The sequence below is a fragment of the Ammospiza nelsoni genome, chromosome 4 (genome assembly GCF_027579445.1).
Source record: "Ammospiza nelsoni isolate bAmmNel1 chromosome 4, bAmmNel1.pri, whole genome shotgun sequence".
NCBI lineage: Eukaryota > Metazoa > Chordata > Aves > Passeriformes > Passerellidae > Ammospiza > Ammospiza nelsoni.
Genome location: NC_080636.1, coordinates 53,113,316 through 53,139,846, shown reverse-complemented (window position 1 = coordinate 53,139,846; position 26,531 = coordinate 53,113,316). Strand labels below are relative to the sequence as shown.

The following is a 26,531-nucleotide window of genomic DNA, read 5'->3' as shown; positions in this document are numbered from 1 at the left end:
TTTGTTGTTTCAGCGGTTAACACAAATCCATAATGCTCTCTTGATGGGGAAAAAAAAAAAAAAAAGAAGAAAAGAAAAAGAAAAACAAGTCTTAACGGCAGCCCCTCGCTGCTACTTTGCCATCCCGAGTGTGAAGAGAACACCGTGGCACATCCCTCGCCTGCACGGCTGGATTTACACCCGCCCGAGCTCCGTGCCGTACGAGCGGGAGGGTGCAGGAGGAGCCAAGGCAAGAGCAAACACTGCACACCGCGTCCCCTTCCCTGTATCTTTTTACAGAAGCCCTCGCTAACAAAACACTATAGCTCCAGGCAGCGGCATGCTGATGTTGGCACTGCTTAAACCAAACAAACACGATGTTTAACAGTCAAATAAAATGTCCCGCAGCCTCCCTAATGAATTTGTCAAGGACCATCAGATCACCCCCGCCCCTGCCTCATTAACTCAAGTATGATGAGACGGATTATAACGAGAGAATACAGATCAATCGGTCTGAAGACTTCAAGTGGCTTTTAGCCCTGAGAGTTTCCCTCTCTGCGGCACACGCACGCACACGGTCTTTTTTAATGGAATACAGTATCTCCTGCTGCTGGAGGGGATGCCACTTCGTTTTATACACCATCAAGGAGCTGCTGATGGACTTCTACACTAACATACATAAAAGCAGAGGTGACAAGGGCTCTTCAATTATAGCCTCCTCGGATACTGTTCCCCCTTCAATTATTCATCCCGGCGAGAGCAAATTCCGCCACAGATGAAGCTGGTCTTAATGCAGTGCGGCCACAAACGCCCAGACACGGGAGAGAAGGATTTCACGTGCATTATTTGCTGGAAGTGTTTAAGTTTATTGCTCAAATGATGTTTCTAATTAGCGTTGGGGCAATAAATTAAAGTCAGCTTTTGTTTAGCTGATTTATTATTTACTAGGGTTTCAACCTCAGGCAGGAAAATTGGTAATGAATTGTTTTAAATCTGAACACTGGTAACGCTACATCATTAGGCACCTTTTCGGGGGGGGGTGGGAAGGGAATCACCCTCTCCTCCTGAAAAATGGAACCTTTCCTTTTACCCTGAAAAAAGGAACGCGTGTGCCCCCTCCACTGCCAGGGCCGCCTGAAGGCTCCGGCAACCTCCTCCGCGCCCAGGACACGGTAAAACCCTGGTTTGGGCGCTCTCTGCGGGAAGCGAGACCCCGCGGAGCCCTCCTGCCCACCTCCGCTCGGAGGGCGGCTGTGCAGAGCCCTCACCGGCACGGAGAGCAGTGCCAGCCCGGCAGCGAGTTCGCCCCGGTGGCGTGTGAAAGGCACCCCCAGCCCTAAGTAACTCTTCCCTTTGCCGGAGGGCAGCGGGAGGCGAGGCGTGGGACCCGGCAGCCCCGCCGGCCCGGCCGAGCCGCACAGAGCAGCTCCGCTAACGGAGCTCCGAGCGCCGCCCGGAAGCAGCTCCGCGGGCACCGACCCGCGCCTCGGGGGGACAGCCCCGCTCCAGCCCGCGCATCGCCGGGACACCCAGGGACCAGAGAGCAGCGGCGCCAGCCCCGCTCTGCCCTCGGGGCAGCCCGTCCCCTCTCCGCACCCCTCGGAGCCTTCTCTGGGCTCATCTCGCTCCCGACGGGGCCGGGCCCGGCGGGGACATCTCACACCGCTGCCAGCTCCGGGCACCGCCGGGCCAGCCCCTCCATCCCGTGGCGCAGCGTGCCCCGGCGGCAGGCAGGGAAGCCGGCAGCCGCTCCTCTCCTCACGAAGGACGGAGCCGCACCGGCGCCGGGCACGTCTATACTTACTTCTTGCAGCGGTACGGCCGGCACCAGACATGTTTCTAATTTAAGCGCACACAGAAAACAGACGACGGTATTTTCTTTATTAAAATCAGTCAGCTGCAGGCAAAGGAGGAGAGCGCAAAGAGCCGAGCCCCACCGGGTTACCGGGAGGCTCCGCACGGAGGAGCGCACCGCGCGTCTGCACGGCCCCGGCCCCGGCGGGGCTCCCGGGCGGCGAGAGCCGGCCCGCACCGCGGCACTGCACGGCCCGGGGGAGGGCAAAGCAGCTGCGCACCCTCGCCCCGAGCACCGGAGGTGTGGAAAATGCCCTCCCTTCCATCTAAGTTCCCGCAGGAAAAGCAGATCGGGCTCCTTCGCAGCAGGTACTGCCCCGGGGCTCCCTCCGACCTGACACCACGGGGCTACGGCTTTATATCCAAACCATTTCATATTCTTATTAATACAAACTTGCATAAAATATCGTTTCCTTTTGAATAACTCAATCCTCCGCTTTAGGAGGATGAAAAGAACTTTATGACACAAGATTTGTCTAAATTAAGGTGACTGGGGGCAGTAAAACAAGGTGTGCCACGCTACTCCGGTGACGGTCTCACTTTCACTGCTGCAGCCTGGCATTAAGCGATATGAGATTTATGCCTGCGGTGAAGCCCCAGCCCGCCTCTCCCCTTTCCCCGCACACACCGGCACTGCCGCCGGGTCCCCTCGCACGGGCGGAGGGAGAAGCGAGCTCACCTCGCCCTTCACCGGCCGCCACAGCGAAATTACAGGGATTTTTTGTTGTTCCTCTCCCCTCACCCGACACACACACACACGGCCCCAGGTGGCGGGACGCCCCGAGCCTCCCTCCCGGAGCCCATCCCGGCTCCAGCCCTGCAGCCCATCCCGGCTCCAGCCCCGGCGCGGGGCCGGGGGCGGGAGCGCGGGCGCGTGTGCGCGCGCCGCGAGCCGCGATTGGCCGCGGCGCTGACAGCTCGGCGGCGATTGGCGGCACGGCCCCGCCCCGCGCCCGCGCGCGGCCCCATTCATAAACTACAGGGCCCGGCGGCAGCGCCGCGAGAGGGACGCGGGCACACGGCGCGGCAGGAGCGGAGCCAGAGGCGCGGACACCGGGAGCCCCGGCGCGCACTTCCAGGGGTGGGGAGGGGGAGGAGAACCCATCCCGGGCACGGCAGCTACGCCCTCCTCCCGCTCAGGATAAACCACAGTCTGTGCAAAGAAAACAAACAACAACCAAAAAAAAAAAAAAAAAAAAAAAAAAGGCAACAACTCCTCTCCATACAGTCTCTCTCACAACAATCTATGTAGAGCTGCAGGACGGGAATGAGAGATCCCAGACCAAGTGCACCCGTCTGCGCCTAAAGATAGAGACAGCCACAGAGCCGGGTTCAGCCAACGCCTCCAGCAGGAAAAGGGAAATCAACAACACCCCCTGACAGTCTGAGCGAGCGGCAGCCAAACTCATGCACATCTCTGGCGGTGCCACGGACTGAAAGAGAGAGAGAGACAGACAGACACAGAGTTCACTCTTCCGCTGAGGGCATTGCTCGCATTCTTCTCCTCCTCTCGTACCGTGTGCGGTTTTAAACTTCGCCGCCGACCGGCTTTTCTGCGGGAACCTTCTGCGAGTCCTGGGGAAGTTTCTTTGCTGTTTGGGGTTTTTTTTCCATGAACTATTGAAACGGCATTTTTGTCGCTGCGCGGGGGGGTGGGCGCCTGAGCGCAGAGGCAGCCCAGACTTCCCTGCCCCCATCGCCATCCAAAACTTTGCGCTCCGGGAGCCCGCGGGGGCTGCCCGCCTCTCCGGCAGCGGCTCCGGCATCACCAGCACCGCCGCCGAGCCCGCACCGGCCCGCTCCTCCTCCTCCTCGCCGGGGCAGCGCTGGGCTTCGCTCCTTTGTGCTTCGCCGCCCTCCCCGATTTCTTTAATTGCTCTCACTGGCGCGCCGCTGCCGCCTTCTTCCCGGAGGCGGTGGGGGTCTGCGATTTGGCCGGTGCCTTCCGCAAAGCTGCAGCCACCGCTAAAGCATTGGATCCCTCAACGTACTGCGAGAGCCCGGTGTACAGCCCGGACCTGTGCCCCAACATGATCGCCGCGCAGGCCAAGCTGGTCTACCAGCTCAACAAATACTACACGGAGCGCTGCCAGGCGCGCAAGGCGGCCATCGCCAAGACCATCCGGGAGGTGTGCAAGGTCGTGTCGGACGTGCTGAAGGAGGTGGAGGTGCAGGAGCCGCGCTTCATCAGCTCCCTGAGCGAGATCGACGCCCGCTACGAGGGGCTGGAGGTGATCTCGCCCACCGAGTTCGAGGTGGTGCTCTACCTCAACCAGATGGGCGTCTTCAACTTCGTGGACGACGGCTCCCTGCCGGGCTGCGCCGTGCTCAAGCTGAGCGACGGCCGCAAGCGCAGCATGTCCCTCTGGGTGGAGTTCATCACCGCCTCGGGCTACCTGTCCGCCCGCAAGATCCGCTCCCGCTTCCAGACGCTGGTGGCCCAGGCCGTGGACAAGTGCAGCTACCGGGACGTGGTGAAGATGATCGCGGACACGAGCGAGGTGAAGCTCCGCATCCGGGAGCGCTACGTGGTGCAGATCACGCCCGCCTTCAAGTGCACCGGGATCTGGCCGCGCAGCGCGGCGCAGTGGCCCATGCCCCACATCCCCTGGCCGGGCCCCAACCGGGTGGCGGAGGTGAAGGCGGAGGGCTTCAATCTGCTCTCCAAGGAGTGCTACTCGCTGACGGGCAAACAGAGCTCGGCCGAGAGCGACGCGTGGGTGCTGCAGTTCGGCGAGGCCGAGAACCGGCTGCTGATGGGCGGCTGCCGGAACAAGTGCCTGTCGGTGCTGAAGACGCTGCGCGACCGGCACCTGGAGCTGCCCGGGCAGCCCCTCAACAACTACCACATGAAGACGCTGCTGCTGTACGAGTGCGAGAAACACCCGCGGGAGACCGACTGGGACGAGGCGTGCCTGGGCGACCGGCTGAACGGCATCCTCCTGCAGCTCATCTCCTGCCTGCAGTGCCGGCGCTGCCCCCACTACTTCCTGCCCAACCTAGACCTCTTTCAGGGCAAACCCCACTCGGCCCTGGAAAGCGCTGCCAAACAGACCTGGAGGCTAGCCAGAGAAATCCTCACCAATCCCAAAAGCCTCGACAAGCTATAGGGTTAACACGCCCGCGCACAAAAACTCGCCCTTCGTAAACAACAACAGCGCCTAAAAAACTTTCTATTTAACGCGAACGACGACGGAAAGAGGCGGCGAAAGACAGGCGCCCCCGCCACCCCCCCAGCCACCTGCAGCTCGGCCTTTAAAAACTTGCCGACGGTTCTCCCGGCATCAGCTCTCACCGCCTTGCACAGAAAAAGGGAAGAGCCTCTCTCCTCCTGTCCTCCAATGTGAATTTTTAAAAGGTCACAAAAAGAAGCGATCGGACTTTTGCAACTTCAAAACGAAACCCGAAAGGTACATTTTCCAATCCATGTATAGTCCTTTTCTTATGCTCTCTTGTTTGCCTGAATGTTGTCACCAAGTGAAAAAATTATTTAACTATATGTACAAATCTCCCTTTAAAAAAGTTTTACTGATGTTAAATGTATTTCGGTGCCAAGGTCAGATTATGTGCCCCACAACTGACTTGTTGCAAATAGTAATAAAAATATTACTTTAACTTTACGCTGACTTTTTGTGAATGGTTCTTAAATTTAGGCAAATACATTCTTTCTGAATCTCAGAAGGAATATTTTTTTTAAAATAAACGAAACTTCGAGATGTAAAGATAGGCTAAATGCAACACCTAGCCCAAGCCTTAGCTCAGCATATTGACTGATGTTTTCTAAACCTTCTAGTTTCCATTAAAAAAAAGTGCGTCTAAAAAAATCTTATATATTCTGTAGTTCAGCATGTGACAACATCTGCTATATTTCTGTTACTCTAAGGTTCTGTTCTAAATCTTGGAATATATGAAGCATCGCACAGCAGCTCGCTACAGTTTAGTCAGAATTACAGCATGCCTTTTCCTACCCTACAGTCGGGTTTTTTCCCTTTAATTTTTTTTCTCTAAAAGTATTCCTTGCTTCTATTTTTCCCCGGTAAATCTCGAGCGCTGCATTTTGTTTTAAAAGTCCACTGCTGTTTGATTTCGCTGCCCAGAGAGAACGCGCTATCCATTTGACTTTGACACGAAGGAAGTATAGATCTACCCTGAATAATTAATGCGATTTAGAGCAACCGGTCGATATTTTTTTTAAACAAACATTTGTTTTTTGCCCAGATTTTTAAGTACAGCATAAAATCGCACCGTAGCATAGTCAGACGAGGAGATAAACGGGAACCCGTCAGGAAACCACCCGATCCTACACCGGCACCCGGGCGCTCTCTGCCGATCTCCTTCCCTGCCCCAGGCCCCTCTCCCAAAGCGAAGCTCTGCCTGATTCCCCACAGCTATTTCGCTTTAAGCTTGCTCGGGACGACTGAGAAATACCGGCAGGATTTTTTTCGGGAACGCATTCCTAAAAACGTTAGCGTTACCCGCTCGAGTTGCCCGAAAGATTGCAACGCCGGCTCGGAGCATTTAGAGCAAGTTTTCATATCCTTTCGTGGGCCGGGGGTAGGAAAAAAAAAAAAAGTCTAGTTCTTGCCCTAAAGGACTATTTTCGCTATTTTCGTTTCCTTTTGGACGGAGACGGAAATAAATAACCATTCAAACTTGAGCTGCTTTTGCCTTTAAGTTTGCAAACGAAATGCCCGCTGGCGGCAGCAGCGGGGGCGATGGAGCGGGGTGAGCGGGGCCGCCCCGGCCGGCGGAGCGGGCACAGCCCGGCCCGGCCCCGCAGCCCCGGCTGAGCCCCACAGGCCTTTGTGGAGCCATCGGAGCGCTTTCCACAGCGCTGATCCCGGATCACCTGGCAGAACGGGATTAGCCCTTCCTCCCCGAAACAGCCCAGAGCCCACTGCAAACTCTGATCGTATCGCTGCCGATGCTATCGCTACCTAAGGCAGGTTTTCCTTCAGGAACTTGTCACAATGTTTTCTTTTCGGTAGTTTAGACAAATATACAGGGAACTTAAATTTATCAAACAGATGAAGCCTCATTAATTAAGCAGGCTTGCGGAGCTTACAGCGGATTAGTTGTTGGGGCTTTTTTTTTTTTTTTCAGGGGGCATTTTCTACAGCAGCTCGTCATCGCTACCGAGGTACACTGATTTCAGCACAGAGTGGGGCAGGGAGCCGTTAATGCTTGAAAAGATGCTGTTTGTAAAATTACATAGTTTTTAAAATAAAATTATTCAGATCTGATTTTTAGCTCCCTCCCATCCCTGAGACATTATAAAAAGTATTTTTTTAAATTTTAAGACCTCCAGCTAAGGTACCATTGCAAGCAGAATGTAAGAGGTGTAGCCAGTATTTCATGTAACCAATCTCTCCTGTTTTAAGAACTCTAAGAAAATCTCTCAGATACAGAGTAAAAGATAGGGTCAAAGAAAACAAGAACGCCTGGTTTACAGTTAAGAATAAAACCTCTACCAAATACTGGGAAGCAGGAGAAAAGGAGGCTAACTGTATGTTATATGTCAGCGTTCCTACAAAACAAGTAACAGGAATGGTAAGAATTAGTAACTGCACTCAAAGACCCTACGTGCTGAACACGAAAACCAAAAATCCAGAATAATGCAGATCTGTAAGACTTTTCTCATGCTGATACAATACAAAGCAGAACATTTTAGATGGAAAATGCAATACAGGAACATATCAAACAAACTTGAATTTCACATTTATATTCTTTCCATCATTAAATGGGGTTTTTTAGTTAAGGGGGGGGTTAATGAAACATAATAGAAGGATATAAGCATATAAAAATTTTAAGCACTATCTCAGATTTAAAATAATTTCCAATATATTTCAAAAATTCTTCAGGACTAAAAGAAAAGTTAAGTCTCATTTATGATATCACATAAAATCACAATTCTAGTTAATTGCTTACATTAAAATCTAGCTGTAACAATTTGAGAGCACTGCTTTTCAACATAAATTTTTTTCTGGATAGGATTTGATAATCCCAGCTTTCAGACCCACCTATGCCATTTTTATTATAGACAAGAGCAATTTACTCAATAGGAACAAAGAACTGAACCGGTGCTTAACACACAAGGTATTTTCTCTACAGGCAAGTGGAAAACCACGACTTCTCCCAGCAGTACCCTTCCCAAAGAAATTATTACCCAGTTCAACATTAGGCAGGTATTTAAAAAACCAAGAGCTGTGACTATGCTTAAATAGTGAGAATATTTACCAGTTGTGTCCTACTTGGAAAATGTTGCTGTAATACTGCAGAAAACATTCAAGTGCAACGTTATTAAGCTAATTGCATGATATGCTCCCTTTGAAAATGGAATTTTACTGAAGGTTACTAATTTTAACCAGAAGACAAGTAATCAAGCAACCCAGAGCAAATAAGCTTTGTGGAAATTATCAAGTCAGCTCAGAAACATATTTTAGAAGGGTAATTATGTTTTATGCTTAGGCACAATAAATAATAACGGGCTGAGTAAAATGTGTTAGAGAGTAATATGACAGGAGCACTGCAAACTTAGGAGTGTGGGAAGTTCAGCACTGTTTTACACTAACATTTGCTAAAATCAGGAAAGTAAAAGTATTAAGGCTAAAAGCCTCGCTGAACTTCCCTGTATTCATACAGGCCTGTGATTCAAGATGTCTTTATTTCAGATGTGTCTCCCTGGAGCTTTATTCGCAGCAAGCTCATTAACATTCAAGTAGGGTTGAATCGTGGGAGGGTGAGAAAGAGGAGCAGGAAAGAAGGTGTCACCTATGTGAAGTTCAGCAACATATATGGTCAGTGGCAAAGTTATTAAAGCAGCAACACTGCAGCCCAATAGAGGTAAAGGAAGTCAAGTGAAGAATTAAAGGTCTTGGGTAATTTGTCATCATCTCTCAGACCTCAGGGTCAATGATCTCTTACCTTTGGGTCGATTTTCTTAAAACTAGGATCTTCTTCATCCACCTCAAAGTAGAGCTCAGAAAGAGTGATGGAAAGGGTGCCTTTCACAACTATGGAGGGTGCCACAAGCTGAGCTGGTGTGCTGAGGGACACTGGACCTGCCAAAGCAGGAAAACACCAACAGTGTTCAAACTGAAAGGAATGCGAGTACAAATTATTCACTTTTCAGGCCAAGGACATTAAAATAAAGCAAAGAGCACAGCTCTTCCTTACAGAGCAAACCCCTTTTTGTCCCAGAAAAGAACATATGTAACAGATTTGCAGTGTCTCTGTGCTGCTGAACACTGAGGCAGCTGCAATTGCAAACTGCTGCATACATTACACAGAGCTGGCTTTAGCATGGCAGCCTTCAGCTTTTACTCAGACACATCTTCTGTCCAAGAAACTCCAAGAGTTGCACACCTTCTCTTACATGAAATATAGAGAGTGCACACATGAACACAGAATCTTACTGTCTGATGTGTTCTTTAGTTACTGAGAAGTTTTGATAGCATTTCACAAAGATGAACACTGCAGTCAAGCCTCAAAGTTGTCTAACTACAAAGTGTTCCCTCATGGATGCTGGAAATCTATTGTTAAGGTTACACAATGTTATAAAGCCTAAAGTAAAATGTTTTAAAGATGCTTTTGATTCTACATTAAATATTGTTCAAGGATTCCATATAGTGTTAGTGTAGCTCGGGGACTGTGGGAGTAAACAGCTGGAGGGTTGGTTTCCAACTGAATGAATTTTTATTGGAATAATCACATCTCCACAGGGCTTATCACAGGGACAAACCAGACTACTACTGAAAACAATAGGTTCAGCATTATATAAACTAACACATACAGAAGGAAAACAGGTTATGTTTGTCATCCAGCTGATTAAGAGGCAAGGAAATGAAGTTACATGGCTGCAGTATTATCTGACTTTTGTAAAACAGAGGAAGATACTGAAGTGACATAGACAATTTTGTTTTAATAAAGCATCTATAAATGAGGTACACACGTTCAGGTAATCAACGTGAGAATAAGTGACAAAAAATTCAGATGAATTGTCATTTCCATCGATTGTTAGAAGGGTGATGGTCCTTAATCTCGCATCAATCTCAATGTGTGCCACTAGGACAAAAGAAGAGATGCTCTGCTGAGATCAGAGCAGCTTTGCCCTCTATTCCCAACGTACAAATACATTGTGTCTGCAGATGGGCATGAGATAGCTGCGGAGCTGCCGTGATTTCCCAAAGCTCACCCCCACAAATGGACGAAATAAGAAGCTATGTGTTCTTTTGCTGTCTCCCTTTGCCCCCTGTACATTAGCATGTAATCCAGAGGAGAAATAACATTTTTCCAATCACTCGCAGACATTCAATTACAGGGCAAGCAGACAGATGCAGAAGCTGGGGCAATCCAGGTCCTGCAGAAGACCCCTGACAATTTCCACTTCATTTCTAACCCACACCACTTTATTAGTAAGGATTACTTCTTAATCCTATTGCCATTGTCAAGATTATATAATTAAACTCCCCTTTCACCTCTATTACAGAATGAATGTATTACTCAAACCAATGAATGAATAATAGAAAGAAACATGAAAAAGGCTGTTGAGAAGGAAGCTCATGGTAGAAAGGGATAAATAAAAGATTCATATAGCAAAATGCCTTTGCAGCATTCTTCCATTATTTTATTTTACTTTACTCTTCATATGCAGGTTTTCTTTTTCCTTATGCTGCATTTTTAACTTTGCTTTTTTGCCTTAAAAAAAATAAAAAAATAGTGGAAGGCAGTTCAGGGATAAGCAAAAATGCCAATAAATAATCACTTCCAACATTTTCAGTGAATTATCATATGCATGATCCATATCAATGTAAGAGTGTACTACCAGCTTCTCAGGGAACCAGAATTATCTAATAAATGGTATATTTCTCTAAATTAAGTGTACAATGGAATACCAGATGAGAAGCAAAAGAACACAGAGAAGTTTGCATTTTCCCTGTAAAACCCATGTTCCTCAAATAGCAATTGAGACACTTTATATAACTCACAGTCTCTGAACCACTGGTTACTTTGGTTTTACATTTTGAACTGTACGGAAGTGGACCCACTCCACTGAGATTGCAACATCAGCAAAGGTTGCATGTGATTATGTAAAATTAATTAAGTTGAATGATTTGAAGTACTATTTCTTCTTCAGGAAAAAAAAAAAAAAGGAAATCTAATGAGGCCATGGTCTGTGGAGAAAGAACTTCAGTGGGGGAATGTCAAGGGGTTTAAATGAGTTAAATCCAGCGAGTGTACAAATCCTTTCCATGCAAGTAAATAACCAGTACAATTTCATAGATTTAGCAAAAAAATTAAAGGTCTCCAAAGCCTTAAATTACAAGACAGCTAGCCTAATTGTCCCACTAAGTCTGATGATTTGAGTGGAATGAGTTCAAGAAAACAAAAGAAGCCCTTTTCAAGATAGAGCTATTTTCTGTAAGGAAGGCTTTCTAGAATAGATATCTACTGCAGAAACAAAAAGGCAGAGAAAGAAAACACACAAATAAACCTCAAATAAACCTTCAGTATCTGAGGTGAACAGAAAATTATCTTAATGACCCAGTTATAGGAACTGTGTTAATTATCAGTGTGCATCCCAAACCATGCTTCACTGCAGAGATGGGGAGATCAGAACTTCAACAGTGAAGAAGCTGAGGAGAAAATGAGATAGGTGACGTTACCTGTCAAGTTCTCCACTTCTCTTTCCTCCATGAATGACATGATATCATCATCACCTTCCAAGAGAATCTCGCTTTCTGAGTTCTGGTTTCCTAAAACTTGACTCTTGATGGACTGCTTTCCTTTGACAAGTATATCCTCATCGGGAACTGAAATGAGACACAGTGCTGTCAGCTCTCAGTGACACAGGAGTGTAATTTTATTTTTTAAATGTAAGTTCAGGAAGAAAACTGCCTAGGACCAGCTGTGGGAAGTACCTGTCTTAATCCTCTAATGTTAGGACACATCTAGTTTTAATCCTATTAAGCCTGCTCAAAATTATCCAGTGCTCTCTGCAGCGTTCAACTCTATTCCAAATGTTTATGACAGAGGGGAAAAGGATACAGCAGACTCCCTTGCCCTGCAGCCTTCCTTGGGAAGTGGAGCTGACGGAGGGTCCCGGGTGCCCGATGTGTCCCCCTGACCCCCAAAGGACACGGGACCCCGCCGGGACACCCCCGAGCACGGCCCTGGAACGGGAAGCGCGGGCCGGGGCCGGGAGCGGCGGGACCCGACCGGGGCAGCGCCACAGGCGGCCCCGGCCCTCAGCCCCCGGCCCCGGGGCTGCTCCCGCCGGGAAAAACCCGGGAGCAGCGGGGACAAGGCGGAGGGAGGGGCGCTGGAGCTGCAGCCCCGCACCGCTCCCGCTCCCGTCTGCCGCAGGCCGAGTCCGTGAGGCGGAAAAGCCGCCACCCCTCCGTGCCAGGCGTGAGGGGCGAATCTGCCCCGGGAGGGCGGCTGGAGGCGGGGAACAGCCTGCACCTGCTTCCAAGGGGCACAGCCATCCTCCCGCGGGGCACTGCCGGGCTCACGCCGGGATTTTCGGGCCAGGCATGCCTGGAGCCATGTTCCGCCCCGCACTCGGTCACCGGGCCGGTAAATGTGTCCCCGCCGTGCTCGGGCAGCGACATTCCCGCCCCGCACGGCCCCGGGAGCGCCACAGAACCCGGGAACGCTCCCATCGCCCCCGACACTGCCGCCAAGAAATCTGCTTCATTTACATCACCTGCTCAAAGCAACAACAGAAAAAGGAAAAAAATTAAAAGGGGAGTAAAAAAAAAAAAAAAAAAAAAAAGTGTATTAAAAAGGAAAAGAAAGATGTAATTACTCCTTCTACGCCTAAGTTTTGCTGTAGTAATGCCAAAACACAGCAGTGCATGTGTCCGGGTTTTTTGTTTGTTTGGATTTTTTTTTTTTAAGTTGAAAATTAAAATACTGTTTCTTAAAAGATAAACTGAGAATACCCATGGCACAGCCGTGTTTGAAAAACATTCACCAAACACATCAGGACCAACTAACTTCAACACACTGGTGACTGCTTGCTCTGACTGCTGCCACACTTGATTTGAAGTTCCACGGGCTCCCTCTAAAAATATGCTAATCTGCAAACATTTACAGAAGGCAGTGACTCCCCTGTGGCAATACATACAGTTTAAATTGTGTAAGTAAATATATGCATGTGAATTGCAAATAATAAAAACTTTTCATTCAGTGAAAAAGTAAAAATGAAGTCCACTCACCAGAAAGAAAAAAAAAAAAAAAAGAAAGGAAGAAGAAAAGAAAAAGACCAAAACCTAAACTACAAAAACCCCATCATAACAACAACAACCACCAAATGACCAAATACTGGGTTTTGGTTTAGGCCTTGACCTTACAAAAAAACACCAAACAACCACCACAACAAAAAGCAAACATAAACTTCCACCTCAAACCAACCAACCAAAAACAGAAATAAAAGGAGACTTAACTTGCCATACAAAACAAAATGCAATTTATACATGCTCCTTTTGCTCTAGCAATAGCTGTCGCTTGTAAGAAAGCCTTTAAAAATTACTGCAAAGCTTTAACTGCATTGTACAAACACAAATTTTACTTTCTTGCAAAGTATGCTCATGTAAATAATGATAACTCAGATTCTGGAGCTGTTCAATGTGAGTTGAAAAACCTTCTTGTCATGGAAAATATGCAGCTGATATTTAGGAAGGTTTTCCTGTAATTAACTCCCCCTTGAGGATTTTCAGTTAGCAGCAGTAAAATTACCATCAGTGTACTAACACACACCACATGCACGCTTAGTCACTGCCCTACCAGCACTCTCTCAAAGATCAAAAAAAGTAAAATAGAACAAAACTACCTCAAGATGAAGTCCAAGATAATAAATTATTTTCTTTCTTTTCCCTTTTGGTCTTTTTTTTTTTTCTTTTAATGCAGGCAAACTATATTTGTTGTTTCAAAAACTTCATCTGCATTGTACATACATGTCACTTTTTGCTTCCTCTACTAGAATCTGTGTTATACTGAAAATGCTGATTTCAAATTAGCTCTCCACCTATTCTTATTTAAGATCGAACTCAGAGCCAAGATCAAAGGTTAATACTTTTATACTTAGTACAACTTCTCTAAAATGTTACTATGTCCTTCAGTCTTTAAGAAAAAAATAAAATCAGTATAGTAGCTTCCAAACCAAAGATGACTGGATAACAGAAATATTGCCCTATCTTTTTCACTTCTCAGATTTTAATTCTTTCCCCAGCTACTGACATTCCACTGATTCAAAAGCATACATCTTATGTATGTGCCTTTTTCAATAGGAGACTTTAGACCCTGGATTATTTCAGTCCATTTGCGCAAACTTTTGTCAACTCTTTGCGTATGATGTTAGTTACCAATATTTCCTGACACGCATGTAATGTGTGTTAAAGTTAAACACAGGCAGAGGAAGATGCCTCTCCACACACCTGCAGACACCAGCTAGTGAAAGGCAATGCTACTGGAAGGCAGTGAGACCTCACACTCTGAACCAGAATCTGCACTTTCTGTACAAATGTAAATAAAACAAATCTGCCTTTTCTGTACTGGTGTGCATAAAGCACTACATCTGCAACCAACACTCTCATACTTACCTGTGTACCTGCACAGAACAGAGTATATTCCACATGGATTCACCTATTCCTCCATAGATAAATGCACAGGCGTGGGCAGGCCATGCTCTAGCTCTCTTTATGTATTTACTGGTTAGAGAGATGTATGATGGAGCATGACATCACATGACAAACTCCAATCCCACATAAGCACAGAGCTATATTACACTGGATTTCATATTTCAGTTCACAAACCCTGCTCTGCCTTCTCTAACCACTCTGCCAGGCCTGCCTATGCTGGTGTGACCAGACCTCTGGGTCCAACCCTGCAGCTTTGAGCACAAACTCCCACACACCTTTCCAAGATCAAGATCTCCAGGCATGGCCTATGTATTGCTCTGAACACAGCAGTCTGCCAGCACACAATTTCTTTTTTTTTTTTGTAACTGGTAATTATACCAGGAAAAGCAACTGAAGGAAAAGGTGCATTAAAAAAACCCCTTAGTATGTATCTTTTTTTTTTTTTCATAAATGGCTTCCAGAAGCTTCCCTCTACTCCCTCTGCTTCTTTAAAAACATAACAGTGGAAAAAAACAATAATTTTCAAACCAAGTTTTTCAAATATTATCTTTCTAGCTGAGGCAAAGCAAACTAACCAGTCGAGTTCAATACTGGAGATCATCTCCTGCTGGTCCCTTGCAGCCACAAAGCCCTGAACTCCACCTATTGTCTCAATGGAAATGCTATAGACTGTTTTAATCCCCCATCCCCAAATTTTTAACAAACATCAATTAAAAACCCAAATAAATCACTTGTTAAAAAGCTTGATAAAGTGTTTTCTAGCTGCTAAAGATTCCCTCACAAATATTGTATTTTGGGATCAATTTCAAAATAGCAACAGGTTTATTCTTTTTTTTCTTCCACATTTATATAATTTTGGTTCCATTTCTATATAGTAAGGTGACAAGAAGAATAGAGAAGAGTTAACTCCTTCCATCCCAAACTTATTACCACAGCACCTTCACCTTTCTTTCCTTTCCCCACAATACACCATTAGACTGACTTTTATAAATAGCCAGTTTGGATGGATCCTTTTTTTTTTTTCCTTTTCCCTTTGAAAAATTACCTAAAGCCTTTTTTTCCCAAGCAAGTTAATGTGAACTTGGGAATGGCAATTAAATTGTCAGAATTAAAAAATTTGTTTTTAACTAGAAGGTAGCCAGAAGTATAGTCATGGGGCTGGTATTGATTGTCTGAACAGAGAACATTAGTCTTCAGGTATTTATTCTGCCACCTCTGCACCAGAGGTTCTCCTTCAAATCAAATCAATCCTTGGAAAAGATTGGTTCCTGCTCCTAAGACACATAACTAGGCTGCAACAGAGCTGATTGTTGTTGTCCTCTCCACGTTTTACTGAACAATATCTAGGCTTCCAATTGTTTCTGAATCAGTTTCACAGTTGCAAATTGTGATGATTCCTGCACTGTAAGATCTCTGGGGTGGAGAATACATCTAGTTGTATTTGTAAGACACCAAGCAGTTGATAATGTGTATCTTCTAATGAAAGTGAGCTAAAATCCATGTTATCAAGCATGGTTACTGCTTGTACTGCTCCATTATTTATGCATTGTTTTCCCCTGCCTCCCTTTTGGCAAAATCCCTTATGTCCAATTTCAGGGTTTTGGTCTGTGATGTTTTGAAAAAAACTTAAATAGGCAGTAGGGCACCTTTTATACATTATCTAAAAATGCTTTTGCTTCAGAGACATGTAAAATTAATTGAAATGGAATAATTAATGAAAAATTATTGATATGAAATCATAACATACTGGAGCAAATACTCTGCAAATAGTAGGGATATCTACATCATGAAAGTCAGGTTCCAAAAAAATCTGAGAACAATTGGAATTTCTGATATGAAATTGGTTAATATTAGAAGTTTATAAATATAAATCAGAAAGAAAATTAACTGTACCTTCTCAAACTCAGAAAAGAATACCCAAACAACTAAAAAACAACACATCAAGAAAGCCAAATTCAAAATGAAACAGTAAAAATCCCAACTACCTTTGCCCTCCTATACATTGTATAAAGTTTCCAGCTGAACTTGAATTTGTACTTCAGTCACAGATTTTACACCTTGCCAGTGGAAGTCCTTGAAAAAAGACAGCTGTATGTGTACACACACTCAGGCAGATAACAACTACCCATAATTTCAGAAATCACATTAAATGACGACTTAGGGTAAAGTAAACGAAAATATTCACTGGATAGATAAAAAAACAGAAGGACTACAGATAACAAAGGCAGTATGAAAACTCAGAATAAAACAACATCAGGAAATTAAACAAAATAGAAGACTGTTAAGGATGTCAAAATCTGAACAAAAAGGTACATAGAAAACAATTGTGTCTATTTAAATCACCAGAGTTAGTTATCAGCTATGCTTATTAGATACTTCTGAAATAGGGCTACTTTATTCATTCTTCCTTTGTATTGACAAAAATTCTTGTCCTGTCAATTACCAACTGATTATATACCACAGCCCTTGAAATACAGCATGGATTAGTGAAAATATCACATTAGTATGAAACATGAATAATTGCATTACTGTGTCTTTACTTGTGGAAGAATTAGTTACACAAATTTAAATGGTTGCTCTAAGTATTTTTCAGTAAAAATAAAGATTTTTTTTAAATTTTGATGAACAGCATAAAGATTAACTATGAAAATAAAACAGGAATTCATCAAATTTTGACAAGATCTATTTAACTCAAAGTACACATAATATTAAAAGGGGGGGAAGTTGTTGTTCATCTATGGAGTTTTAAACAGATAAACCCTAATGCCCTACAGTCTATGGTATAGGAACAACACATCTTATTAAGAACAACAATCCCCAAAGCAAAAAGTGAGTTAATGAATTCTACATCTTGTTCTTCTATCTATAGTCAAAGATGTAGGGCTCTACAAACATTGCTTTCAGATCACTTTATTGACTATTCTCTGTATGGTCATTTATTTCAGAGGACTGATGTCACATTTGGCATTATATCAGCTGACATATTGTAGACATTTTCTCCCTGAAATGGCTCTTTAAGGCTGAGTGCAAGAGGTTAAGATGCCTGACGGAAACCAACTTTATGACAGTGATGCTCTTCTACATTCATACAACACTCTTAACAATCTAAAATTAGCATAAACTGCATCCCACACACAATTTCTGTGGGCATATGTATGCATCTATGATTTCAGTAATTCATAAGCTAACAAAGAAAAAAACCCCTAAATTTAGGTTATTTGCTCCATGACTTGTGCCTTCAAGGTGAAGGATACTCAGCTTTAATTATGAGCAAATTATTTTTAAGTACAAGACTTTTCTACCTTATCAGTGTACCCTCATTAGATAGCAAAGACATAAAATTTTGTACAAAACCCCAAAGTTCACTGGCTTTGACTGTGGTTTTGTTTGCTTGCTTATATTTTGATTTACTATAGAATTCTCAAACTGACTATTCTATTAGTTTGGTAAATACATTCCCCTCTAGAATGGACATAGCATCAGACATGATCCCAGGTTATGAAATGAGGAATAACAACTGTAAAAAAAAAGTAATCTCCTTTTTTTAAAATCACCAGGTAGAAACAATTATTACCATTTTGCTGCTTGAGCAATACTTTGCACGTCAGCATTTGTTAGTCTTTATTCCATATCAAATTCTTGCAGAAAAGCTTGAGGACTTAAGCAAAGGTACAGTTTAGCTTGTAGAAGTGTTATTTCTCTTTTAACATATCTGTAACAATAAGCAGATATGTGCTAACTGAAATAATTGGTATGGATTTTGAACAGGAAAAATTCTTCTGAAGTTACTAAACTATAAGCAGGTAATTTACACAGAAGTCTGTCCAGGGATTAATGGCAAAATTGCATCCACTTTCCTTCTGCCTTAGTGAGGACTGCAATTGTTGTATGCAAGGTATGCACCACCCAGGCCAGCTGAGATGGGAAGAAGGGGCTCAGCAAACACCAGTGAAGGTGGTGTGAAGGAACAGCCAGGTTACTCCTGTATGGAAAACACATTGCCCGAACCGCGGTGCCAAAAGCCTTTGCTTTGGGACCATTTGCTAGCATCCTACAAGGAGGAAGGTCCAGCCTCTCCCACCACGCACTGTAACCTGCTGCTGGTGGCAGGAGGCAGATTTTGCACTGACCATGCTCTCCGGCTGCCCTGAGCGTCGCTTCAGGATGTGTCGATCCGAGGGGGTTGCGCACAAATCGTCGCCGGCGCCGCAAGTCATCTTCCCAGTAGTCGAGGCGCCAGAACTCACGAGGACGACTACAATGAAACAGAGGAGCCACATATGTTAGCAATTATCAACCAGCATGGTAGCGCTGAATTTCTGCATAAAGCTCTCCTTGTTTGCGCTGCTTTCGCCTTTTTTTCCCTAACCTCCCCCCCCCTTTCTCCAATCTTTTACTTAGGTATGTCCTTGAAAATAACAATATCACCTTCCAGTCTAAGGAACTCCTTTGCCTTTTTTCTTGGAAGGTGAAATGAGCACTAAATACATCATTTTGAAATGAATTGCTGACAGTGTGATCAGTTTCCCCACACTCTAGTGGCATGTGCTCCGATTTCAGCCTCATTTCAGCCTCAGCAGGGCACCTTTCTCAGTGACTGCATTTATAAACCAGAATAGGGAAAAGGCTATTATAAATATGGTATAGCATTACCTATATTAATCAAAGTCTGTCCCCCTTCATTTTTCTTCCTAATTTGTGCCTTTTTGCACAAGGTCAGTAAATCATGCCATGAATTCTTGGTCCAGAAAGTGTTAACTTTAATGAATACCTCAGTTACATGGTTATGTATGTGATAATAAAATATTACTCTGTTTAGATGTGCAGGAATTTAATTAAAATAATCTCTTAAAATATTCATTACATTTAGCCCCTGAGGCTTAGAACAACACGAGAAAATGCATTTCTTTTCCATTTACTGTTTTTAAATAAACCATTCCAGGAGAGTGAAACAGCAATCTATTTTCGAGCAAATCAGATTGCATTTCTGGTTTATGTAGTTGTGTTTTTACATTTAATTAAAAACTACATGTTATGATGTGTAATAGTTGCTACATAGAAAGCATACTTTAAAAAAATTACATATAGGAAAGGTTATATAAAATTCATTATTTTCCATTTTATGCTCCAAATATACATAGATCTTTTTAATACGGTCATATATAAGTGCCAGTTACTATCTGTTTAGATGATCATGAATTAATGCCACTGTAAAACAGTATTTTAGCCCAGAGAATGTACAGAAAATGCCAATTTCAGGTATGGCAAACAAGCAAACAGAAGATACCTGAGACACAATTAGCCATGATACCCTGAAAACATGTACGTTCAGACTAAAAACATGGACTTTGTTTACAGAGCCAGTTTTAAAACAATAGATGAAAATGCAGATATATATATTCCATTTCTGATCCAGGAGCTAATAGAAAGTATACCTGTCAACACTGACAAATGAATAGGCACAACTAATTTACAGATCACAATGTTAAAAACACTTGTATCTACATTCATAGTTCCGAGGTTTAAAGGCAGAAATTAGTTTTATTTAAGGTAAATCAAGGTTTCAAACAAATGTAACAACAAAAGCCAGAATGATTTGTGTAACACTACTCTCAAACATGATTTGTAGATATTAAAAATTCTGAGTGAAAATAATTTTATCAAAATGGAGGTTGTCTTTGCAGCCTTCATTAAAATTCTACGTCTATTTTGAACACCAAAGAAAAGGCAGTGCTAGTCTTCATCTTCCTAATTGCTTAATTTCAGGGAAAAAACTGAAGTATTGGAATAAAATTCCCCAGTATCTTATTCTCATACTTGTCTATGTTACAGTCACGCTAAAATTGGGCTGCTCTGATTGTAAGACCCAATGATTTTGGAATAATTAACCAAAGAAAAACTACAATATACAGGAAGATATGGGTTTATTCAAAGGTCGATTAATAACTTAAAATTCTCCATTAGTGATTACAGAAAAAAAGCAGAACACAGCTGGCTATGTGCATGCCTTTGATAGTCGTAGAGCATGGATAGGCACTTCATCATTCTGCCTTCCTACATTTATCTGTTAAAATTATTATCAAATATCAGCCAGGATGCAGTCGTGAATCACAGCCTGCTCCTCGTCTTCAGGGGAATGATACAATGAGGGTCTATTCATCAGGGTGGCAATCGGCACGAGTAATTAGTTCCCTGCACTGGGATCTCCTACAAAGCTTATTTCAGTCGGCACCACAAACATATGACAATGGAAAGCTAATGGAAGCCGCTAAAATTTGTTAACCTCTTCTGCCATCAATCCTTCTGGTGTTCTGGGCTACAGTATTATGCAAAGATGGTAAATTATTAATTTGTCATTCATCTACCTCGCCACAGTTTTGATAGAATTAAGTGATGCCATTCTTCTGGATAACAATTACAATTATAGCACATTACAAAACTATGCTAAAATTATTAGGAAAATAGGTAACAATGATCAGGCATGAAATATTATCCTGAAACATAATATATCTTTAGTCCCTTGCTTTTATTTTCAGTTCTGCATGCAAAATTTGCATAGGATTCTATCTCCTTCAGTGGTGCACTGATTACTCACACACAATTGCATAATCACTATTATTTCAGTATTTGTAAGTATTGGCAGCCACCGCATTATGAGGGCGAAAAAAATTATCTACTCTTCACACACAGAAAACCATCCAACAAAAACCTACAAAGCCAAAAATGAACACCTGTGTTGACTAATTGTTACAAGTGAGACAATTTTGAGAGCAGCTACTGGAAAAAATGTAATTTTTGAACCAAGAAAAAGCAGTTGATACTAGAACCAATATAAACCAGTACACCACACAGCTACTCCAGCACACTGCCTTACTAGTAAGAGCAATTAACCACTGCAGTCCCATCCCCAAAAGGCAATGCTGTACCTTGCTTTGTACCTCTGCAACCAGGTGGAGACAGAAATATTGCTCTGATTTGGGCAGAACTGACTGGCAGACTGAAGGACTGTGAAGCAAAGGGCCAAGGAGGCAGATTTTAGGGAAACTACAGGGGACATTTGACAACAGGAGCTCCTGGCCCTGCAGGAAAGGCTGCCATATGGACTAGAGTGCTATATGGACTGGATCGATGAACGTAACTACTCAATTAGTCTAAATGCAAGAGCAACATCGCTCAGGGGATCAGGGATTTATGAATTATAAATCATATGATTTGCATGGATTTGTCAGGGCCCCCTCCAACATGATACACAGTAATTAGTGGTTCCTTAGTAACAATATTGACTGAATCGAAACAAAGCTTTTATATTAAGCGTTTTATTCAAATAGTATAACCATTATACTTCTTTATTTTTCCAACAGTTTCCCAAATTACCAGGCTATGTACTCAGAATTGAGAGAAAATCTTCCTCTCATTCCCATGCACCTAACTTCATTGCTAAAATTGTACAGAGATGAGATCAAATTTAAAATGACCAATATAACCTGTTCCCTCAGGATTTTGTGTCATGAAAAAAATAAGACATTTCACTGTGGGCAATGAGGAAAAGTCTAAATGCTCATTTATCTCCACTATCAGAGCAAGAAATCTGTATTTCCTACCGGTTTCAAAGACTAGGACAATTGGAGACAAAACATACCAACTGCTGTACTAGTTTTATTATGGTGTCATAGCAAAGGTATTTTAGGCATGGAAACTACCTATTAGTCCTCATACCCTTATAGATTTAAACTGAATATAAGCCATACCAGACAACAATGAGAGGATAATGCAATTGCTGAAGAATTACTTCTTGTAACGTCTTACCCCACTGTGTATTTCGAGATACTCTGCTATCCTAGAAAAGCAACAGCCAACACACCAGTGTGGGTTGTAAAGGAACTGCATGAGGTAGGGAAGATGAAATAAAACGAAAACCTACAAAAGCAATATTCTGAGAGGTCTTAGGGCTGTACTCAAGCTATCAGTTAAGTGAGAATGGATTTCAGCACACCACAGAAGCCTCCATTCAGATCCTTAGATGAGTGAAGTAGCAAATAAACAAATACAGAACAGAAAAGAGAGAGAGAGAAAGAGAGACAGAGGAAGGAAGGAAGGAAGGAAGGAAGGAAGGAAGGAAGGAGGAAGGAAGGAAGGAAGGAAGGAAGGAAGGAAGGAAGGAAGGAAGGAAGGAAGGAAGGAAGGAAGGAAGGAAGGAAGGAAGGAAGGAAGGAAGGAAGGAAGGAAGGAAGGAAGGAAGGAAGGAAGGAAGGAAGGAAGGAAGGAAGGAAGGAAGGAAGGAAGGAAGGAAGGAAGGAAGGAAGGAAGGAAGGAAGGAAGGAAGGAAGGAAGGAAGGAAGGAAGGAAGGAAGGAAGGAAGGAAGGAAGGAAGGAAGGAAGGAAGGAAGGAAGGAAGGAAGGAAGGAAGGAAGGAAGGAAGGAAGGAAGGAAGGAAGGAAGAAAGAAAGAAAGAAAGAAAAGAGAAAGAAAGAAAGAAAGAAAGAAAGAAAGAAAGAAAGAAAGAAAGAAAGAAAGAAAGAAAGAAAGAAAGAAAGAAAGAAAGAAAGAAAGAAAGAAAGAAAGAAAGAAAGAAAGAAAGAAAGAAAGAAAGAAAGAAAGAAAGAAAGAAAGAAAGAAAGAGAAAGAAAGAAAGAAAGAAAGAAAGAAAGAAAGAAAGAAAGAAAGAAAGAAAGAAAGAAAGAAAGAAAGAAAGAAAGAAAGAAAGAAAGAAAGAAAGAAAGAAAGAAGAGAAAGAAAGAAAGAAAGAAGAAAGAAAGAAAGAAAGAAAGAAAGAAAGAAAGAAAGAAAGAAAGAAAGAAAGAAAGAAAGAAAGAAAGAAAGAAAGAAAGAAAGAAAGAAAGAAAGAAAGAAAGAAAGAATGAAAGAAAGAAAGAAAGAAAGAAAGAAAGAAAGAAAGGAGAGAGCACAGTGTTACAGAAATCTTCAGAGACAGGATAGCTAGAGCTCTAAAAGACCTCTTCCATCTAGAAGGTTTTTAAACTTAAAGGCAAGAAAATCCACTTCCACAAAAGGCAATCACAACAAACTTAAAAACAGAGAAGCTTGTGTGAAGACACCAAGATAAATTTCGAGATTACACACTCCTTGTCAGAACTCTAACTGTAGAGTTAGGCAGATGAGTCAATCTCCAAACCTAATCAATCCTTTGGTCTCTTCACTAAGACCATCAGCAAGGCAATCAATCAGTGATGACAATTCCTAAGGTGTAGATGCTCAAACACAGAGATTTAGGCTAAATTAGTTTCATAGACAGCCAAAAACAGAGTGGCAACACCACTCATGCATCAGGAGCAACAGTACAGATCTGAAAGGAAATCTAAAAGAAGGCAGCTCCACAATTTCTCCATCACCAACTACATGTCTACTCCATCTTGTGGTTATAATTTATTACACACTTTGGTTGCAATGGCTTATCAAATGCAGAATATCAGGTGCTCCTTCTAAATTACACAAAAAGCAATCAAAGAACACAGTGGTGCCCAACTTTAAAGGAAAAACAAGCCAGATTATTTTAACACTGTTCAGGAACACTTCTTGGTCTACAACTAGGTATCTTTTGCTTCTATGTAAAATGTTTCAAGAACTTAAACCAAGTATCTTCTGCAATAGACACAAATATTTTTCTCAAAAAAGCCAAAAAACGAAATCAAACCCACAGTAACCCCAACAATAAGCATTTGCATTTGAATCACAGAATCACAGAACTGTTTGGGTTGGAAGGGACCTTAAGGATCATCCAGTTCCAAACTCCCTGCTGTGAGGAGGGACACCTTCCACTAGATCAGGTTGCTCAGGCCTCATCCAACGTGGCTTCAACCACTTTTTGGGAAGGGGCATCCACAACTTCTTTGGGCAGGCTGTACCAGTGCCTCACCACCCTCACAGTGAAGAATTTCCTGTCAATATCTAACCTATACCTGCCCTCTAAATGTGAAGCCATCTACCCTTGTCCTGTCACTCCATGTTTTTGTAGAAAGCCCCCCTTCATCTTTCTTGCAGTGTCTTTAGGTACAGGAATGTGCTGTGAGGTCTCCCTGGAGCCTTCTCTTCTCCAGGCTGAACAGCCCCAACTCTCTCAGCCTTTCTTCATGGGAGAGGTGCTCCAGCCCTCTGACCATCTTCTTGGCACTCTGAAGTCACTCCAACCAGGTCCATGTTGAGGACCCCAGAGCTGGATGCAGCACTGCAGGTGGGCTCTCACCAGAGCAGAGGGGCAGAATTTCCTCCCTCCCCTGCTGCCCATGGTGCTTAGGTTACAGCCCAGGACACGTTTGGCTCTCTGGGCTGTGAGTGCACATTGACGGGTCACGTTCAGCCTCTTATCACCAGCACCTCCAAGTCCTTCTGGGCTGGACTGCCCTCAATCTGTTCATCTCTCAGCATTGATTTGAGTGTCAATCTGAAGATAAAAGCGCTGAAGTTCTGGAAAATACTACAAAACCTTTGGTGGAGTTCCTCCAGCAGACTGCAGGGCATCTTGTAATGTAAGAGGCTGCCTCATCTTGCAAACTGAAATCCATTGCATTTCCATGGCATTCAGCTGGATGTCCAGAATATTAACTAAAATCTCTCATATTTTGTATGTAATAGTAAAATGCAAGCTATATTCCACTAACTGACTCAATAAAAGCTAATTTCAGAAAACAAGTGAAACATTTTCTGAAGCAATTCAATACTCTTCTAAAGAGCTTTCACAAACCGTGAAAATTTTTTTATTTTTGATCTAAAAACTAAGTTACACCAGACTGCACAATGAGCATACTAATAGCCATATGTCAATAAATATTTATCTAAAAAAATGTTTTGTACACATTTAGATATATTACTGACCTGTAACATAATCAAAAAATATATATCACACTTTGGAATATAAAATATTGATCTTGATGATGGCAAAGCAAATGCTGATTAACAGGTAAGTTCTCAGCAGCACTACCAAGTTTCACATTCCATGCAGAGATCCCATGCACAACTGTTTGCCACACAGGAAATCAGAGTACTGATGCAGTAGGGAAAATTACTTTTTCCATGAATCAGGTTCCTGATCTGATTCCCACCTTGCCCATACTACCAAAGGAAACAGAAAAAGGTTTGATTAGTATTAAGTCAAAGTTGCAGCTCAAATATTACTCACCCAGCTACATTCTGTGTGTATTTCATAGCACTTCACTGATAATGTATCTACTTCAGGACATTAAAGATTAATTAAATCCTGATAAGTGCATTGAGATCTTTGGAAGTGCTGCCTACACTACCTGTCCTTTCTACAATGGCACAACCTGTTGCCGTTCAGCTCTCTCTCCCTCTCTCAGCTGCCTTCACGCAAGCATTTGTGTGGCTATTCTAAACAAAATCACAGTAACCAGCTGGGATTATTAGACTTCACTGTTTTTATTCTGTTTTATATCAGTGACCTGCTCACCCTGCAGCCTCACCAGCAACTATGTGACTAAAATTAAGGGAAAGAGATGTGCAGGTGAGAGAATGGAAGGAAAGGTGAAGAAGAATACCAAAAGATATATAATGTAATTATACTCTAATAGTAACAGAGTTTCTGCCTTTTCATGTTATCTTCATTTGCCCCAAACATAGACATTCAGATTCCATAGTTTCAAGATACAGATTTCCACAAATGGAAAAAACTGGGAATCCTTAAGAAAAAAACCTCATATGCAGGCAGGCTCTTTAATCTCTGCCACAGTTACTGCTACAGTAACAGGAACTGGTCATAACAAAGGCCCAAGGCCACCGAGTACAACTTCTTTGGCATAATATCAATTATGAGAAACACTAATGTAATCCATTAAATCAGTATAGTCAATTTACTTCTAACCCTCCTCCAAGAAAACATTTGGCTTTGTCTTTAAAGGATTTTTTTTTCCTAAAATAACCTTTGCCTCTATTTGTGCTTCAATTTTATCAAAAGGTGTGTGTGGAGGGGGCATTTCCTCAGTTTGCTGAAGAGAGAGTAGAGTCATTTTTTTTTTAATCTTTCAGAAGAAAGAGACATGAAAAGCATTTCTTGATGAGAGGTGTGAAAAGCAGGTTATGAAC

At 43.2% G+C, this 26,531-nt stretch overlaps 2 protein-coding genes across 2 annotated transcripts in view; one reads left to right on the top strand and one right to left on the bottom strand.

Moving 5' to 3' along the window:
• The window catches only part of LRBA (LPS responsive beige-like anchor protein), a 372,144-nt gene that overhangs the window by 158,232 nt on the left and 187,381 nt on the right, over nt 1-26,531 (bottom strand). The window contains exons 38-40 of the mRNA XM_059469874.1: nt 18,608-18,732; nt 11,499-11,645; nt 8,758-8,894 (exon numbers count right to left, since the gene is read on the bottom strand). Of these exons, the coding sequence (XP_059325857.1) occupies nt 8,758-8,894; nt 11,499-11,645; nt 18,608-18,732 (409 nt within the window). The remainder of the gene's footprint in view (nt 1-8,757; nt 8,895-11,498; nt 11,646-18,607; nt 18,733-26,531) is intronic.
• Nucleotides 2,857-5,454, top strand: MAB21L2 (mab-21 like 2). The gene has a single exon (XM_059470495.1). It carries the CDS (start codon nt 3,864-3,866, stop codon nt 4,941-4,943), a length of 1,080 nt encoding a protein of 359 aa, XP_059326478.1. The 5' UTR covers nt 2,857-3,863; the 3' UTR covers nt 4,944-5,454.